This window comes from Coturnix japonica, chromosome 18 (assembly GCF_001577835.2).
Source record: "Coturnix japonica isolate 7356 chromosome 18, Coturnix japonica 2.1, whole genome shotgun sequence".
Lineage (NCBI taxonomy): Eukaryota > Metazoa > Chordata > Aves > Galliformes > Phasianidae > Coturnix > Coturnix japonica.
In genome coordinates this window covers 5,227,147-5,242,700 of record NC_029533.1, presented here as the reverse complement: position 1 = coordinate 5,242,700, position 15,554 = coordinate 5,227,147, and the positions used below count along the sequence as shown (strand labels likewise).

Below are 15,554 nucleotides of genomic sequence, written 5' to 3'. Positions count from 1 at the left end.
GTGAGGGGCAATATATGGCTGCTGGTGGGGTCCCATGGGGGTGTTGTAGGTCGCTGTGAGGGGCATGTATGGTGTGGTGGGGTCACCCTGGGGGTGTATAGGGCTGTGAGGGGCAATATATGGCTGCTGGTGGGGTCCATCATGGGGGTGTATAGGGTGCTGTGAGGGGCAATATATGGCTGCTGGTGGGGTCCATCTTGTGTAGGGGGTGCTGTGAGGGGCAATATATGAATATATGGCTGCTGGTGGGGTCCATCCTGGGGTTGTATAGGGTATTGTGAGGGGCAATATATGGCTGCTGGTGGGGTCTGAGTGTTCTGTGCTGCTCTGCAGAGCCTGGCAGTGGGCTGGCAGATGCTGTGTGTGCCATGGGGATGCTGCTGCTCTCGCACTGGGCCCTGTGGGTGCTGCAGCCATCATGGCTGCCCCTGTGGGACCCTCACTGTGGGTGTGAGGAGGGGGCTGCATTGGGATGGGGGCAGGCTGCGGCCTGTGCTCATTGCACCAGCAGGGGACACAAAGCTGTGGCTGCTGGGGCTGGAGGCACCTGGCCCTGCACATACACACAAGGCCAAGCCTGTCCTTGATTACAAAGCCGCCTCACAGTGTTAATTGCTCCTAATTAGCCACGTTCTGCCCTCTCAACATGGCGGCTAGCAGCTGACATGCCCTGCCCTTCCCAAGATGGCGGCGCCGTCACGTGACGCCAGCCTGCTGTTGCTAGGTAACGGTGGACGCGGCCCGGCCTGCAGCGCTGAGCCAGGCCTCGGCCTTCACCCAACATGGAGATCACTCACGTCTACGCGAGGACACGCAGAGAATTCGGCCGCTACTGCAACTTCTCCGACAGCCCCACCCAGGTGTGCGTGGACATCCAGCCCGACCCCAGCTTGGCTGATAACTTTGTGCTGAGGGACCCGGTAGATGCCTGTGTGCAGCATAGCAGCGTGTTGGCGGAGCATGAGGTGAGCAGGCCGCAGTGCTGTGATCCCTGGGGGTCCCTTCATCACAGAATGAATCACAGAGTGACCCGGGTTGGAAGGGACCTCAAGGATCATGTAGTTCCAACCCCCTGCCTGGCAGGGCCACCAAACATACGGCTTTACTAGATCAGGTTGCACAGGAGACCCCATAGATCCCCATAGAGACCCCATAGATCCCCATAGAGACCCCATAGATCAGGTTGCCCAGGGCCCCGTCCAACCCGGCCTTGAACACCTCCAAGGACGGGGCATCCACAACCTCCCTGTGCAGCCTGTTCCAGTTCCTAACCACTCTCCCAGTGAAGAACTTCCCCCTAACATCCAACCTAAATCTTCCCTCTTTTAACTTCAAACCATTTCCCCGTGTCCTGCTATTATCAGCCCTTTCCAAGAGTTTATTCCCCTCCTGGGTGTAAGTTCCCTTCAGGTATTGAAAGGCTGCAATGAGGTCACCCCGCAACCTTCTCTTCTCCAGGCTGAACAAACCCAACTCCCTCAGCCTGTCTCATAGGGGACATGCTCTGGATGTTCAGTGTTTCTGACCTATTTACTCCCTGCAGGCCAACACGGAGCGGGTGGAGGTGGAGAACCGTGGTGTGAACCATGTAGAGGGCGGCTGGCCCAAGGATCTCAACGCGCAGGAGCCGGAGCAGACCTTGCGTTTCCGCAAGAAAGTGGAGAAAGAGGAGAATTATGTCAACACCATCATCCACCTGGGGGAGGTGAGGCCGTGCACAGCCCTTGTCCCCATACCAACCCACTGCCCCAGGTGATAGAGTGACATTATGGTGCTCTGCCTGCAGCTGATGGAGCACTGCGTCAAGCAGAACAACGCCGTCAACATCTATGAGCAGTACTTCACGGAGGAGGAGGCCGATGAGTTTGAATATGAGGCTCCATCCGCCAAAACCGTCAACGTCATCAGGTCGAACCACCATCCCCTCCTCAAAACCCACAGTTGTTCCCATCTCCATCCACCGCACTCACCCAGCCCTGTGACAAGCTGCTAAAAACTAGAGCAAGCAAGGGGAAAACTATGGCTTTAAAACGGTTTGTGGATGGGGAGACCTCCTATAGCCCCTTAGTTCCTCTCCTCCCTGCCCTGCCTGGGCAGTTCAAACATAAGTGCCACTACCCATACAAGCTCTGAGCATCTTCTAACAGTGTTCCAGGCAGGATCCCTCAAAGATTATTTTGCACGTCAGGGGCTGTTAGGTCATTTCTAGAAGTCAGATCCGGTAACATAATTGGATTCTTAAAGATGTATAACTGGAAAGACTTTATTAAATCATCAACTCTTCTTCCCCCCACCCAGACCCCAGGAGAATCATTTCCTGAACTCGATGCTCAAGGGCTGCAGCTTGTTTTAATTGTGATTCCCACCGTTTCCTTTGGGGACGGTCATCCCGGAGTGTGACAAAGCTGTTAACAAACTAACATCCTTTTTTTGATGTTCTGTTATCAAAAGGGATCCAAATGAGATAAAGAGGGCAGCCACCCATCTGTCCTGGCACCCTGACAAAGGCAGGAAGGTGGCAGTGGCTTATTGCAGCCTGGAGTTCCAGCAGAGTGAGGAAGACATGAGCTTTGACTCATACATCTGGGATCTCGGTAAGGGGATGAGAAAACTTGCTTGTCAGTAATGATACCGCTGCGGAAGCACTTTGTGCCTTCAAAGCATCTCACAGATGTAGTAAAGCACCACAACACTTTAGAGGAGGTGAGCAGGGGTTGGGTTTTTGCTTTGCCCGCAGATCAATGCAAAGCAGGGCAGAAATGGGACCTGAAAGCTGGTCAGCAGGTGGAAGACAACTGCTAAAATCCAACTACATGAGTTCATGAGCCAGAGCGCCTGCGACCACAACAGGCAGCTGGGCCACATGTCTCTTATGTGGTTTTTGTATTTCTATGGTTCATCTGTGCTTGATTAAGAGGCAGCATAAGCCCAGGCTGAGCACTGCCCTCTTCTGTCAGGCTCGAACCTGCTGTGTTTTAGAGTGAAAAATACCAAGAATGGAATCAGGATAGCACAGGTCTGTCCCCAGGCTGACAGACAAGGGCACCTCCCATCCCTGTGACGTGGTGTGACAGGCTGCTTTGGAAGCAGGGTGCTGTGCCTCTGGGCTGCTTTTGCACATCACTCTTTAATCATTTCTTCTTGGCAGTAAATTGCAACAAGCCAGAGGTGGTTCTCAAGCCGTCATCCCCTCTCGTGTGCCTGAAGTACTGTCCCAAAGACTCTAACATCCTGGTGGGGGGATGCTACAATGGACAGATAGGTAAGGGAGATGGGTTGTGCATGATGCCGTGATATAACGAGGGTCTGGCTTCATTTAAATTCAATAAGAGCTTGGTTCTAACACCCCCACACCCACAGACCTGCTCATCTCAGGGCAGCACAGAACCCACAGCCACATATCTTTATGTGGCAAAAGCCTGGAAGAGTTGCCATTGCTTAATTCAATGAATTGTTTTTGTGCTGTTCTTTTATGTGCCTGGTAAAGGGCCTCTCTTTGCCAGCTTCGTTTTATGGCTCTGTTATTTACTTGGCCACACAAACCCTTTGATTTAATTGCTCTCATTTCGATGTTTTCCTTGCCATTTGCAGCAGCAATCAGATCTGACAGGACATGCATCACAGGGCTGTTCCCGCAGGTGATGGAGGGGGGATTTCAGCACGTCCTGCACAGCTCCCCAGGCGTGTGGCACCTGCCCAGCAGAGCATGCACCATCACATCCAATTGCTTAATTAGAAGCAAGTGAGAGGGAGTGCATGCAGCTCAGTGCCACCACGGCCCAGCTGCCCAACCTTTACTGAGCCATGGATGCTCCTGCACCATGACCTGTCCTCTGCTGCCTGTCAGAGACAAAGAGGGATAGATAGCTGCTGCTCTCCTGAGGGCCTGCCTTTGTTAGTCGCTGCCCTTAAGGCACATGGGAGGAGAGCACAGCCAGGGTCAGGTCACATAGGATGGTTTTTGAGCAGCACTGAGCATAAGAACTGCTGCTGGGGGTGTTGCTTCAAACCACATCTGATCCTGCTGCAACCCTTTCTGCAGAGCGGGAGAGGAGCTTGGGGGATGAATTGCCTCTAGGGATTGTAGTGCAGCTGCCACAGAAATGATTGCTGAGAGAAGTACTGAGGCTATTTAATGTTCCCACCATCTAGCTTAGTGTTTGTAGAAAGCGCAAATTGCTCATCCCTTCAGGGTGGGCATCTCTGTGTATGATCACAGTAGCAGGATCCCAGCTGGGGGCCCTTCCCTGGCTCCAAGGAAACAGGCAAGGCAGCCGGAGCATATCTTGACAGCTTCTTTTCTTTTCCAGCTTACTGGGACCTCAGGAAGGGGAGGCTGCCTGTGGAGGTGTCCACCGTGGAGGCCAGCCACAGAGACCCTGTGTATAGTGCAATATGGCTGCAGTCCAAAACTGGCACCGAGTGCTTCTCAGGCTCCACTGATGGGCAGGTAAAGGGCAGGGACAGGGAAAGGGCTGGGCACTCACACAGTCCTTGCTGGCAGGCGCTGACAGCCTGACATGCTTTGGCACAGGGCAGCTGCCCAGCTCCAGGGCTCTTGGTTTCCCAGCACCCATGGCTGGGAGCAGCCCCTGCCCTGCAGTATCTGTCCCCTGCAGGTCCTGTTTTGGGACATCCGCAAACTGTCTGAGCCCACCGAGATACTGATCTTGGACATCACGCGCCAGGGGCAGCTGGAGAATGCTCTGGGTGCCAGCACACTGGAGTATGAGTCCACCCTGGTGAGCTTCCCACAAACAAATGGTGTCCTAAACATGGCAGGTGTGTGAGCTGGGAAAGCCTGAGCAGGGTGGGCAGTGCCAGTGCCTGGAGCACAGTGCTGCAGCTTGCAGCGTGTTCTCACCTACCTTTAGCTGTCAGGAGCTGATGTGCTCCCAAAGCACGGGGCCTTGCTGGCAGCTCAGCCTAAGAAGCCCCCCAGATCACTGTGTGTTTCAGGGCTCCGTTCTGCCCATCACTGGCTGCAGCTGTCACACTGCAAAGCCCTTCACTAAGCAGCTGTCCTGTACGCTGTGAGGTCCCCAGCCTGCTGACAGCTGCTCTCCTGCTCCCACCCTCAGCCCATCAAGTTCATGGTGGGCACAGAGCAGGGCATCATCATCTCCTGCAACCGCAAAGCCAAGACACCCCCCGAGAAAATCTCCAGTACCTACAGGGGCCACCTTGGGCCTATCTACGCACTGTGCAGGAACCCTTTCTTCCCCAAATTCTTCCTGTCGGTCGGTGACTGGACTGCTCGGATCTGGTCGGAGGATGCGAAGGAATCATCAATTATGTGTACCAAGTAGGTGTCAGCGTGAGTAGGTTTGCCCTGTAAAAAAAAACCCTCCTGCTCTGTGGCAGAGTATCTGACAGTGAGACGGGGTCTGCGGGCAGGTACCACCTTTCCTACATGACGGCCGGCTGCTGGAGCACTGTGAGACCAGCTGTCTTCTTCACCACCAAAATGGATGGGACGCTGGACATCTGGGACTTCCTCTTCAAACAGAACAACCCATCCCTCAGCCTGAAGGTCAGCTCCTCACAGCTCCTGTTCTCTCTCTCTGGGGGAAATAGGAGCTACCCCCGGTCAGCACTAACACCAACCACAAGGCACAGAGTGGGGAGCACCTGGGAATGGGGTCAGGAGATGAGGGAGCTCACATGTCTCTCTGTGCAGAGCTCTGCCAATTAGCAGCCTTCAAGTCCTCACATTCGCACGTAGGCTTCCATTGCTGGCACACACACACACATGGGTTTCTCCCTGCCTGGATTCCCCAGGGGCACCAGGTAAGGGCTAAGAACTGACATCCACCCATCCTCCCTCCCCAGATCTGTGACGAGCCCCTGTCCTGCCTGAGCCTGCAGGACAACGGCTGCGTGGTGGGCTGCGGCTCAAAGCTGGGCACCATCACCCTGCTGGAAATCTCCTCTGGGCTCTGCACCCTGCAGAAGAATGAGAAGAACCTGGCCAATGCAGTACGTGTGCTTCAGCTGGGTGTTTGTACAGCAAAGCCCTCAGTGCTGCCAGCATGTGGCTGTCCTCATGGGGTCCCCCTGCTCCTTTCAGCCCCTCTCTGCCCTAGATGTTTGAGCGGGAGACCAAGAGGGAGAAGATTCTGGAAGCCCGGCACCGGGAGATGCGGCTGAAGGAACGTGCCAAGTCAGAGGGTCATGTCGTGATGGAGGAGACACCGGATGAGAGTCCACAAGACATTTTCGACCGTACCCAGAAGGAGTTCTTTGAGGTCATTGAAGCAGAGCTGCAGAGGAGGGCACGGGCAGAGGCCCAGCAGTCGGACAGCAAGAAGGTACTGGGACCAGCAGCTGTGGGAGCATCCCCAGCTCTGCATGGCTGCCCCATCCTGTGTGTGGGGAGCAGTGCAGGTCCTGCAGGGGACACTGGTCAACCTCTGCCTTTCAGGTTAAAGAACACGCGGAGGAGGAAGTGGTGGCTCCGGGGGAGGAAATCGAGCTGCCCAAGTTTGAGGGAGAGGAGGAGGAGGAGGATGAAAAGGAGGAAAAAGAGGAAAAGAAGGAGGAAAAGGAGGAAAAAGAGGAAAAGGAGGAAAAGGAGGCTGCCAAGGTCAACTTGAACCATCCTCATATTGCTCTCCCCCTCCCTGTGGGGGTGGTGCTTGTGGGCTGGTGCAGGGATGGGGCTGTGGCATAGAGCTGCAGCCCTGCATTGCACCCCAGCCCTTACCTGTGTCTGTTCTCTCTGCAGGAGTCGTAGCAGACGGGACCAGCAGATCGCACTGAAGCCGTTCACAGATGCTCCCTGGCCCTTTGCCCTCCTGATTTTTTCTGTAGTGTGAATAAACAGGAGCTTCCCACACCACGCTTCCTGTTTTGTCACAGCAGAGTTGAGCAGAGAGCGGGAAGGTCGTGTCCTTTCTCCCTTCCATCTCCCTCCTGGGACCAGACCGTGGTGCAAAGCCAACCACCAACCATAGTGCAACAGCAGCTGGTGCCCTGTGGTGCATCTTGGCATCCTGGGGTGGGCGAAGCCCCCCTCACTCAGCCCGTTACTCCCCCCATCCCCTCCTGTGGAGCCAGGGCTGGGGGTTATCAGCTCTGGGTAAACACAGCCCTGCTGTTATCACACAGCAGCCCAACTGCCGGCTTATCCACCGGTCAATTATTAATGAGCCTCCTGTTGTGTTCACCCCACGGCACAGCTGCTGACGTGGGGATGGGGCTGCTGGGGGGGCAGCATCTGTGCTGTGGGGCTGGGGGTGAGCCCAGCAGCAGGACCTCTCCCCACCCAGCCCCACTACGAAGCCAGTGCGTGTCACCTGCAATCCAGGCTGCCTGCTGCTATCGGGTGGGGGCACAAGGTTTATTGTCCCCCAGCCCCAAGCAGAATGCTGCTGCTGAACCATCACAGCTAGTTCTGGGGTCAGCAGAACCCCAAAAACCATTGACAGTTTGCTGCCTGTGAATGGGAGGATGCTGAGAGGCACCACGCAGTCAGTGCAACCCAAGCTCAAGTGCAGCCATCAGGTGCTGGTGCTGCTGGGCTGGGTCCTACCCCAGTGCACAAAGGGAACCCAGCACCAGCCTTACACCTCATTAAGTGCCAGCACTAATTACATCAATAGTGGGACAGTGTTTCCAGGAGCCTGAGGAGGACACAGCATGGGGCTCCCCTTCACACTCCCCACCCTGTACCACCTGTCCCCAAGGCAGTGAGGGGCCGGTGCCAGCAGGAGGGCTCACTGCCCAGCTGCCCCTTTAAGGCCAATCCTAGCGGTGTTCTCTTTCTTCCCAGGAAAATGAGTCTCTAATTGCAGTATGGGGGGGGGGTCTCGGGGGCTGCATCAGCTGCCGGCTGTGCCAGCCCAGTGCCAGACTGCACCCAGCGATGGCCAGCGTGCAGGTCCCCATTGCACTGTCTCTTCATCCCTGTCCTCTCTGCCTCGCACTCACTGCCCGTGTCTCGCAGGTGGCTCTTCGTATCCGACCCATGAGTGTGGCTGAGCTGCAGAGGGGGGCCAGACCCATTGCACACCGCCTGGATGAGCAGGTACAGCTGTGGGATGGGGACCCAAGGCAGGGTGCAGGGGGATCAGGTATGTGGGGCAGGGTGGGACCCTCAGCATGCTCCAAACGTAGCTGGATGAACCTGGTGCTGCATGCAGTGCTCATGGGTGATGTGCACACAAAACAGGCTGGGGGGCACCTGCAGCCTTATATCCCCTGCGGAGACCCTACAATAATAAAGCAGCTGGGTCGGGAGAAGCCCTTCCTGCAGGGCTGTGGGACCCCAGTGCTGCCTCTCCCAGGCCCTAGCTCAGGTTATAGGGGAGGCCTGGAGGCTTTGCAAGGAGAGGGAGTTAGGTAGCCATGAGGTTTGCTGCTATGGGGGCAGCACTGGGCCCCCTCTATCCTGGCATCACCCACAAGCAGGGGTCTGGGCTTGGTGCAGGGGTACAAACAGCATCGCTATGGTGTGAGTGCATTGCAAACCAGCTGGAGGTGTGCAGCTGAGGGCACCTTGCTGGGCTGTGCTCACAGAGGTGCTTTTGTGCCAGTGGGCAGTGGAGCAGCCGGCTGGGCAGGTCCCCTTGGCACCGCACACAAAGCAGCTTTGAGCCCCAGCCACTGCCTGGGGACAATGGGATGATTCAGGAACATGAAGGGCCTCAGCACAGAGGGGACATTGGCAAAGGGGAAGCTGGAGGTGACCTCTGGAGCATGGGGGTGACAGGTGCCCTAGGCAGCCCCATTTGTGTCCATCAACAGGTTGTGGTGCTGCAAGACCCCATGCAGAACCCTGATAATACCCTGCGTGCCAGCCGCTCTAGGGAGAAATCCTACGTCTTTGATGCAGCCTTTGACTCCACATCCACCCAGGTGGGTCCGTGGGATGGGCAGGGCATGGGAATGTGGGGCTGGGAGCATGGTGTGGGACAGCCAGCTGGTGTGGAGGCACTGGAATGTGCCCTGGGACCATTCACCCTCCCACAGGAGACTGTGTACCGTGCCACCACCCAAGGCCTCATCCCAAGCGTCATCTCCGGCTGCAATGCCACTGTCTTTGCCTATGGCCCCACTGGTGAGGGGCTCAGGGGTGGACACCATATGGCAGGGGTTGTGGAGAGAGTCCCAGCCCCAGATGAGCCATCCCCTCTCCCCCAGGCTGTGGGAAGACCTACACCATGCTCGGCACTGATAGCGAGCCTGGCGTCTGTGCCCGAACCCTGGGCGACCTCTTCTGTGCCATCAAGGAGTGCAGCAGTGATGCAGAACATGAGGTCTCCATGTCCTACCTAGAGGTGTGTGGGAAAGCAGGGATGTTTCATCTCTGGGACGAACAGGGAATAGTGAGTGGCACACAGCTGGGGTGTCACTGTGCTGCAGTGCTGTGTCCTCTGTGGGTCCCCGTGTCATGTGGGATGAGCCCAGCTCCCCCCTTTGTACCCAGATCTACAACGAGGTGATTCGGGACCTGCTGAGCCCCTCTCCACGCTCCCTGCAGCTGTGGGAGGATTCCCACGGCACCGTCCGAGTGGTCGGCATAACCGAAGTGTCGGCCAGCAGCACCAAGGAGGTGGGACAGGGGGTGTCTGGGGGGCAGTGGGGAGCAATGAGCCCCTGACCAGCACAGCCTGTCCTCTCCAGGTCCTACAGCTGCTGCTGAAGGGGAATCAGCGGCGGACACAGGAGCCCACAGCCACCAACCACACCTCATCACGCTCTCACGCCGTGCTGCAGGTCACTGTGCGGGGACGGGGGCTGCGCTGCGGGCGACTCCAACTGATCGACCTGGCAGGATCCGAGCGGGCGGCGTGGGTATGGCATGCACCGCTGGGAGACCCCCGGCCTCTTTTTATTGCTATCACACTTTTGCCTTCACCCCATTGCCCAGACGCAGAACCGTGGGCAGAGGATGAAGGAGGGAGCGCACATCAACAGGTCGCTGCTGGCCCTGGGCAACTGCATCAAGGCGCTGAGCAAACCAGCAGGCAGAGCACACGTCAACTACCGTGACAGCAAACTGACCCGCCTGCTGAAGGTGAGATGGTGCTGGGGGGCACGGGCTGCTCCCCCCACCCCGCTCAGCTGTGTGCTTTGCTGCCCAGGACTCACTCAAGGGTAACAGCCACACGGTGATGATCGCCCACATCAGCCCTGCCAGCTCTGCCTTTGAGGAGTCCCGCAGCACGCTCACCTACGCCCAGCGCACCAAAAGCATCCGCCCCACGGTGGGACCAGGAGCATGGACACCGTCCCATCTCCTGCCAGCATCCTCCTGTCCCCTTCCTGAGCAGCCCTGGTCCCCAGCAGGAAGGGCATAAGAGCTGGTCCCTGCTGCACATCCATGTGGTGCTCAGGGACCTGAGCTGGGGATGTGCTGTTCTGCGGCACTGAGATGCTCACAATGTCCCCATTTCAGGTGAAGCACAACCTGCTCGGCAGCTCACCCCGTGGCAGCATTGTGGCCAACCTGCACGAGGACATCCAGCACCTCAAGCACCAGCTGTACACCACTCCAGGTCCAGGCAAGCACCACAACATCCGCTACACCCAAGGTAATGCCTGGCCACGCTGTGCTGCCCTGGAGCTGCAGGGCTCGGTGCTGACACCCATATCCCCAGCCCAGGTCCAGCTGCGGGACCAGCTCCTTGGTGCCTGCCGTGAGCAGGCAGCCCTGTGCCAGCACTTGGTGCAGCTGGAGGGCACAGCACTGCACACCCGGATGGCGGCCACCAGTCACCTCCGTGTCCTCACTCGGTACGTGGGTGCAGGTGGAGTCCCCAGAGAGCCGGGCTGTGCCACTGAGACCCCAAAATGCCTCCTGCAGCTGGAAGAGGAGAGCATGGCGCTGGGGCAAGGAGGGACAAGGGGAGACAGGAGGGCCAAGTGAGAGCAGGAGGAACATGGACGTGGATGTGCCGGAACCACCCAGCGTGATCACAGCACGGGAGAGCTTCATGGCACTGGTGGAGAAGCAGGGCAGACTCCAGGAGCAGAAGGTTTGGGAGCCCCAGTTGCAGCACCCACAGCTCAACCCTACATCTGCAGGGAGCTGAGCTTGTGGATTCCCAGCCCTCTAGCACGGACACTGACCCCTGGGCAGGGGGATGACCCTGGCTGTGCCCGCAGGCAGAGCTGGAGCGGCGCTTCCAGCAGAGCCAGCAGCACACACGGCGGCTGGAGGAGGCTGTGCAAAGCGGGAGCAGCTCCATGCAGCAGCAGGAGGTGCTGGCCCTGCTGTGCCGCCTGCACCAGCTGCAGCTGCACAACGCAGAGCTGCGCTCCCGCTCCCTGCTCCAGGGTGGTGGCATTTGGCATTTCCCAGCCATTGCCGCACAACCCTTCAACCAGCACCGGGCTTTCCGTGCTGCAAAGGTGAGCACAGCAGCACATCCACGGCACCAGAGCCAGGTGAGTGGCTGTGCTGGAGGAGAGGGAAGAGCCGCTGGGTGCCACAAGGAGAAAGAGGCAGCTGCAGCCATTCGAGGTCGCCGACCATGGGGTAGGTGGCGTAGCATCATACCCCAGTGAGAGCATCAGGGGACACATCCCTGTCCATCTCCCCAGCTCCAGGCAGGGCCGGCACTCACCACTCAGCTGCATCGTGGCAACTGGGACAAGGACCTCCAGCAAGGACAGGTGGAACCCTTGGTGCTGAGCTGAGCTCCCTACTGAAGCACAGCCATCCCGGTGCCAAACAACAGGCTGCCCAACTCAGCGCCCCACATAGCCCATAGTGCCAGCCCTGTTGGGGCCCATTGACCAAACCTCGCCGTGGGACACACACAGCTGTGCTGGGCAGTGACCTCCATGGCTCAGCAGAGCAGCACAGGAGCTGAAGTTTATCATTTCAGAGCATTAAAAGGAGGTACACGGAGTCTGGGAGTGGTGTGACAGCTGATGCGTCCCTGTGCCCACCCATCCCAAGGCACAGGGGATACCCAAAGATGCCCCACACTCCCCGCACTCATTTTCTGCTTTTATTAGGAAGGAGTTGAAGGACACCCAGGCAGGAACAAGGTGCTGTGTTCCACAGGTGTCCTCTGCTGGAGGAGGCAGCTGGACCCCCATCCCAACACACCCATGTCAGTGCAGAGGTGCCACTGCAGGGGCTGTCCCTGTCCCCACACCACATGGTTGCTCTGTGCTCCCTGCAGGCACCTGGGGATGGCAGTGGGGGCAGCAGGGAGAGGCAGGCAGCAGAGAGGCCCCCATCTACCTACAAACAGAGGACAAGGAGGCAGAGCCCCACGCCCACAGCCCCGCTACTTCTTCACCTTGATGAGGGAGTGGTAGACGGGCTTGATGATGATGTGCAGGTGCAGGGCGTTATCGATGAGGTACTCGGAGGTGCGCTTCTGCAGGTCGGCATGGGCAAGGAAGTCAGCCGTCTCATCCGAGCTCTGGTGGAAGCTGTAGGCGTGCTTGACAAAGACACGGCCCTGCTGCCTCACACCCACCAGCACCGTCTTCTGGAAGCTCACACCAGCAAAGTCGGGGCTGCTGGTGGCCGGCGTGACAACAAGGCGTGGGCGGCCGTCCTCAATGCGCACCGGTTGGATGGCGCTGGACACCGAGTCCGAGTAGACAGGGCGCAGGCTGACAGGCAGCCAACGTGGTGAGAACAGCACGTTCCAGGTCACCCGCTTGCCGGAGTCGTGGCTGCTGGGCCCCAGCTGTGTCTGGAAGCTGGTGCTGCGGTCATCCCGCGCCGGGTTGTTGATGACCCACTGTGAGCCCCAGCTGGGCGCGAGGTAGTTGCGGGGCAGGAACATGCTGCAGTTGACGTCGAAGTACTTGGCGAAGTGCAGAGGGGACGCGGCGTGGAACTGGAAGGCCTGGAAGAGCAGGTCCTGCACCGCGCTGTAGTGCCGCACCAGCACCGCCGACTGCGTCTGCAGCCGAAACAACTGGCTGGGTGCGATCATGGGGTAACGGATGGCACGCAGCACCCGCTCAGACACAGCGTCCTCAGGCTGCCGCCGGGTCAACCAGGCCTCCACAGCAGTGTAGAGCTCCAGCTCGCTGTGCAGCACCAGGTCGGAGCGCTCCAGCAGCAGCAGCAGCAGCTCCACGCTGACCGAAGCCCACTCGGCGCTGCTGAGCACGGATGACAGGTTCCAGGCCAGGAACTGCAGGCAGCTCTCCTGCAGCGCAGCGTCCCCGATGCGTGCGGCGTAGTGGTACCAGCCCACCACATGGCCTTGGCTCGACTCGCTGGCCAGGTGGCTCCTCATGTAGTCGGCCACGCCACGCTGCAGCCCCCACACCCGGTATTTGCTGGCCAGCTGGTGCAGCGGGATGGCTTGGTGCAGCAGGAGGGACACCCCCCCGCAGTACAGGTACCTGAGGTGGAGCGTGGGGTGGTGACACTGCTGTCCTCTGACTCCATTCCCAACCCACTGGTCCTTGAGAGAGCAGCTCCTTCCTTGGCTGCATCCCTCCCAGCATCCCCATCCCACAGGGTCCATGAGGGGACATCCTACCCAGTTGGCTCCATCCCTTCTGCTGTTCCCATCCCACCAGGTCCTTGTGGAGCATCCCTTTCCCATTGAGTTCCCACTATCCCTATGGGAACACCTCCCTCTTTGTCTGCATCCCTCCCATCCCGTGGTCTCCCCGCATACCTGATGAACTTCTCAAAGAGAGCAGCAGTTTCAGGTTGCTCATACAGGGTCACAACACTCTGGTTGCGCAGGAGCCCCTCAAAGACCTCGCTCTGGAGGCTGAGCAGCAGCTGGTGGGTGTGGAAGACCTTGGCCTCATCAGAGGTGGCTGTGCGCACCCGCAGCACCGAGTCGCTGCTGTTGCCATTCTGCAGCAGCTCCTGCAGCCTCTGCAGCAGCGTCAGTGAGTGGTTGATGGTGGCCACGGTGGCATCGCCGCCAAGGTCAGCTTTCTGGGCTGTGGGGAGGAGGGACTGTCCCACTGCTGTGCCCCAGCACAGGCACAACAGGGCAGGATGTGTGGCTAAAATGGCACTGGGGAAGCTTTGCTTTGTGTGCATCCTCCCTGTGCTCCCCACAGTGCCAAAGGGTTGACTGCTGCCAAGGGAATGTGGGGAGGACAAGGGGACATGGGGTCAGTCATGTCTTTGGGAGCCAACAAGCTGCCTTTCTGCAGCAGAAGGGCTGAGACCACCATGTACCAAGCTGGGACGTGCTGGGAAATGGCCCTGTGCCGGGCACAATGGCACACAGCCCGGGCTGCCAGCCCTCTCCTGTCCCCATGTGGGCAGAGTGTGCCTTGAGAACTGCCCCATACCCCAACCCGCAGGTGGGCCAACATGGGGGGGGGGGGGCACACAAGGGACTCCCTGCAGGCTGAGGTATCAGTGGTCCCAGTACTGCAGCAGTGGGTGATGCTGGGATGGCACCACACCGTGCCTGCTCCCAACGTGATCCCTGCCTCATCCTGGTGCCACTAACCCACACCTCCCATGCACAGGGAGTGTTGCAGGGAGCTCTGTTCCTGTGGGTACAGGGAGCCTTCCTCCTGCTCCTCACCCTCCCACATGCTTGGCACACCTCCCGCTGCCTCCCCGCCTCATCTTGATGAATTTGGCTCCATCTCTCCAATCTGCTTCTGGCCAGCAAGCAATCCCACAGATTACCCATCCCAGTGCCGTCTTAAGCCCCACTGAGCAGGGATCAGGAGGGGATTGCAGTCCCACACCCCGCAATGCCTGCAGTGCTGAGCACTGCACTGGGCTGTCAGACCTCCCCATGGGGCACAGCACATCCAGGAGCCACATCCATCCCCCCTTCTCTGCTGGAAAGCCGCTCTCAGCCCCAAATCACCACCACGACACAGAGGGTTGGGGGGACCCAGGGACCCCTCCGTGCCTCCCACCACCACCGCCGCCCTTACCAGCTTGCACGGTGAGGAGGAGGAGGAGGAAGGAAGCGGCAGCGCAGCCCCAGCGGCGGGCAGCTGGGGGCCGGGTGCCCGTCAGCCTCGCCATCGTTTCGCATCTGCCGGGGATCGCGATGCCCGACGGGCACTTTATGTAGGACACGAGCCCCCCCAGCCCGCACCGTCACATCGATTGGTGGAAACTGGGACCCGACGTTACCAAGGGAACGGCTTCCAGCCCCGATCCATCCCACCCCGGCCCCCAGCCCCACATCCCGGGGCGTCGTGCTCCAGCGAGCCCCGAGCACAACGTGGGATCGCTGCCGCTCGCTGCCGTCGGACCGTGCCGGCCCCGTGCGCTGCCTCAACCCTTTTTTGTGCTGCGGGGACACGCTGGGACTTTTGCATTCAGGGCACAGTGTGTGCAGCCTCCCGGCTCGCCCAGCTCATGGGTATTCATGGAGGCGGCAGCCCTCGCCCTCCCATCACCATGGCATCGGGCTGCCGGCAGGAACTGCCTGCCCTTTTCCCAGCCTTTGCAGCCAAGACACTGTGTGCGCTGCACGGGTGCCTGCTGTTGGCCCTCACTGGCCCCTCGCCCACCCTGACAGCTCACGAAGGGCTTTGCAATGGCGCAGGGCAGCAGGAACGAGATGAAGATGGAGGTGGGATAAAATGAGATAGGAATGGGATTTCGGTCTGTCTGCCAAGTACCT

The 15,554-nt window shown here is 58.9% G+C and overlaps 3 protein-coding genes across 5 annotated transcripts; 2 read left to right on the top strand and 1 right to left on the bottom strand.

The window, feature by feature from the left end:
- The first annotated feature begins 707 nt into the window (after nt 1–707).
- DNAI2 (dynein axonemal intermediate chain 2) lies at nt 708–6,839 on the top strand. Its single transcript, XM_015880194.2, has 13 exons — nt 708–965; nt 1,544–1,705; nt 1,787–1,908; nt 2,452–2,594; nt 3,149–3,262; nt 4,311–4,450; nt 4,620–4,742; nt 5,082–5,305; nt 5,398–5,533; nt 5,833–5,979; nt 6,087–6,311; nt 6,425–6,586; nt 6,728–6,839. The coding sequence occupies exons 1-13, from the start codon at nt 783–785 to the stop codon at nt 6,734–6,736; spliced, it is 1,890 nt and encodes a 629-aa protein (XP_015735680.1). The 5' UTR covers nt 708–782; the 3' UTR covers nt 6,737–6,839.
- Nucleotides 6,840–7,352: 513 nt separating this feature from the next.
- On the top strand, nt 7,353–11,860 carry KIF19 (kinesin family member 19). 3 transcript variants are annotated; one of them, XM_015880143.2, is made up of 13 exons: nt 7,353–8,029; nt 8,749–8,859; nt 8,974–9,061; nt 9,145–9,281; nt 9,431–9,556; nt 9,628–9,798; nt 9,875–10,021; nt 10,089–10,211; nt 10,403–10,538; nt 10,605–10,740; nt 10,811–10,982; nt 11,113–11,485; nt 11,551–11,860. In XM_015880143.2, exons 1-13 carry the CDS (start codon nt 7,868–7,870, stop codon nt 11,718–11,720), a joined length of 2,052 nt encoding a protein of 683 aa, XP_015735629.1. In that variant the 5' UTR covers nt 7,353–7,867; the 3' UTR covers nt 11,721–11,860. The 3 variants fall into 3 exon arrangements, with proteins under 3 accessions (XP_015735629.1, XP_015735628.1, XP_015735631.1); XM_015880142.2 differs by having other exon boundaries at nt 10,403–10,740; XM_015880145.2 differs by lacking the exons at nt 7,353–8,029; nt 8,974–9,061 and having other exon boundaries at nt 8,509–8,859; nt 10,403–10,740.
- Nucleotides 11,861–11,950: 90 nt separating this feature from the next.
- Nucleotides 11,951–15,270, bottom strand: BTBD17 (BTB domain containing 17). Its single transcript, XM_015880149.2, has 3 exons — nt 14,854–15,270; nt 13,611–13,887; nt 11,951–13,329 (listed from the first exon to the last, which is right to left on the bottom strand). Exons 1-3 carry the CDS (start codon nt 14,945–14,947, stop codon nt 12,249–12,251), a joined length of 1,452 nt encoding a protein of 483 aa, XP_015735635.1. The 5' UTR covers nt 14,948–15,270; the 3' UTR covers nt 11,951–12,248.
- Between the last annotated feature and the right edge of the window lie 284 nt (nt 15,271–15,554).

Coding starts and splice junctions, on each gene's coding strand:
- DNAI2 (XM_015880194.2), top strand. CDS start 783: ATGGAGATCACTCACGTCTACGCGAGGACACGCAGAGAATTCGGCCGC. Junction 5,980..6,086: donor AGAAGAACCTGGCCAATGCA/GTACGTGTGCTT, acceptor TCTCTGCCCTAG/ATGTTTGAGCGGGAGACCAA. Junction 6,312..6,424: donor AGCAGTCGGACAGCAAGAAG/GTACTGGGACCA, acceptor TCTGCCTTTCAG/GTTAAAGAACACGCGGAGGA.
- KIF19 (XM_015880142.2), top strand. CDS start 7,868: ATGGCCAGCGTGCAGGTCCCCATTGCACTGTCTCTTCATCCCTGTCCT. Junction 8,030..8,748: donor CACACCGCCTGGATGAGCAG/GTACAGCTGTGG, acceptor GTCCATCAACAG/GTTGTGGTGCTGCAAGACCC. Junction 9,799..9,874: donor GATCCGAGCGGGCGGCGTGG/GTATGGCATGCA, acceptor CCCATTGCCCAG/ACGCAGAACCGTGGGCAGAG.
- BTBD17 (XM_015880149.2), bottom strand. CDS start 14,947: ATGGCGAGGCTGACGGGCACCCGGCCCCCAGCTGCCCGCCGCTGGGGC. Junction 13,888..14,853: donor CCTCCTCACCGTGCAAGCTG/GTAAGGGCGGCG, acceptor TCCTCCCCACAG/CCCAGAAAGCTGACCTTGGC. Junction 13,330..13,610: donor CTCTTTGAGAAGTTCATCAG/GTATGCGGGGAG, acceptor GCTCCACCTCAG/GTACCTGTACTGCGGGGGGG.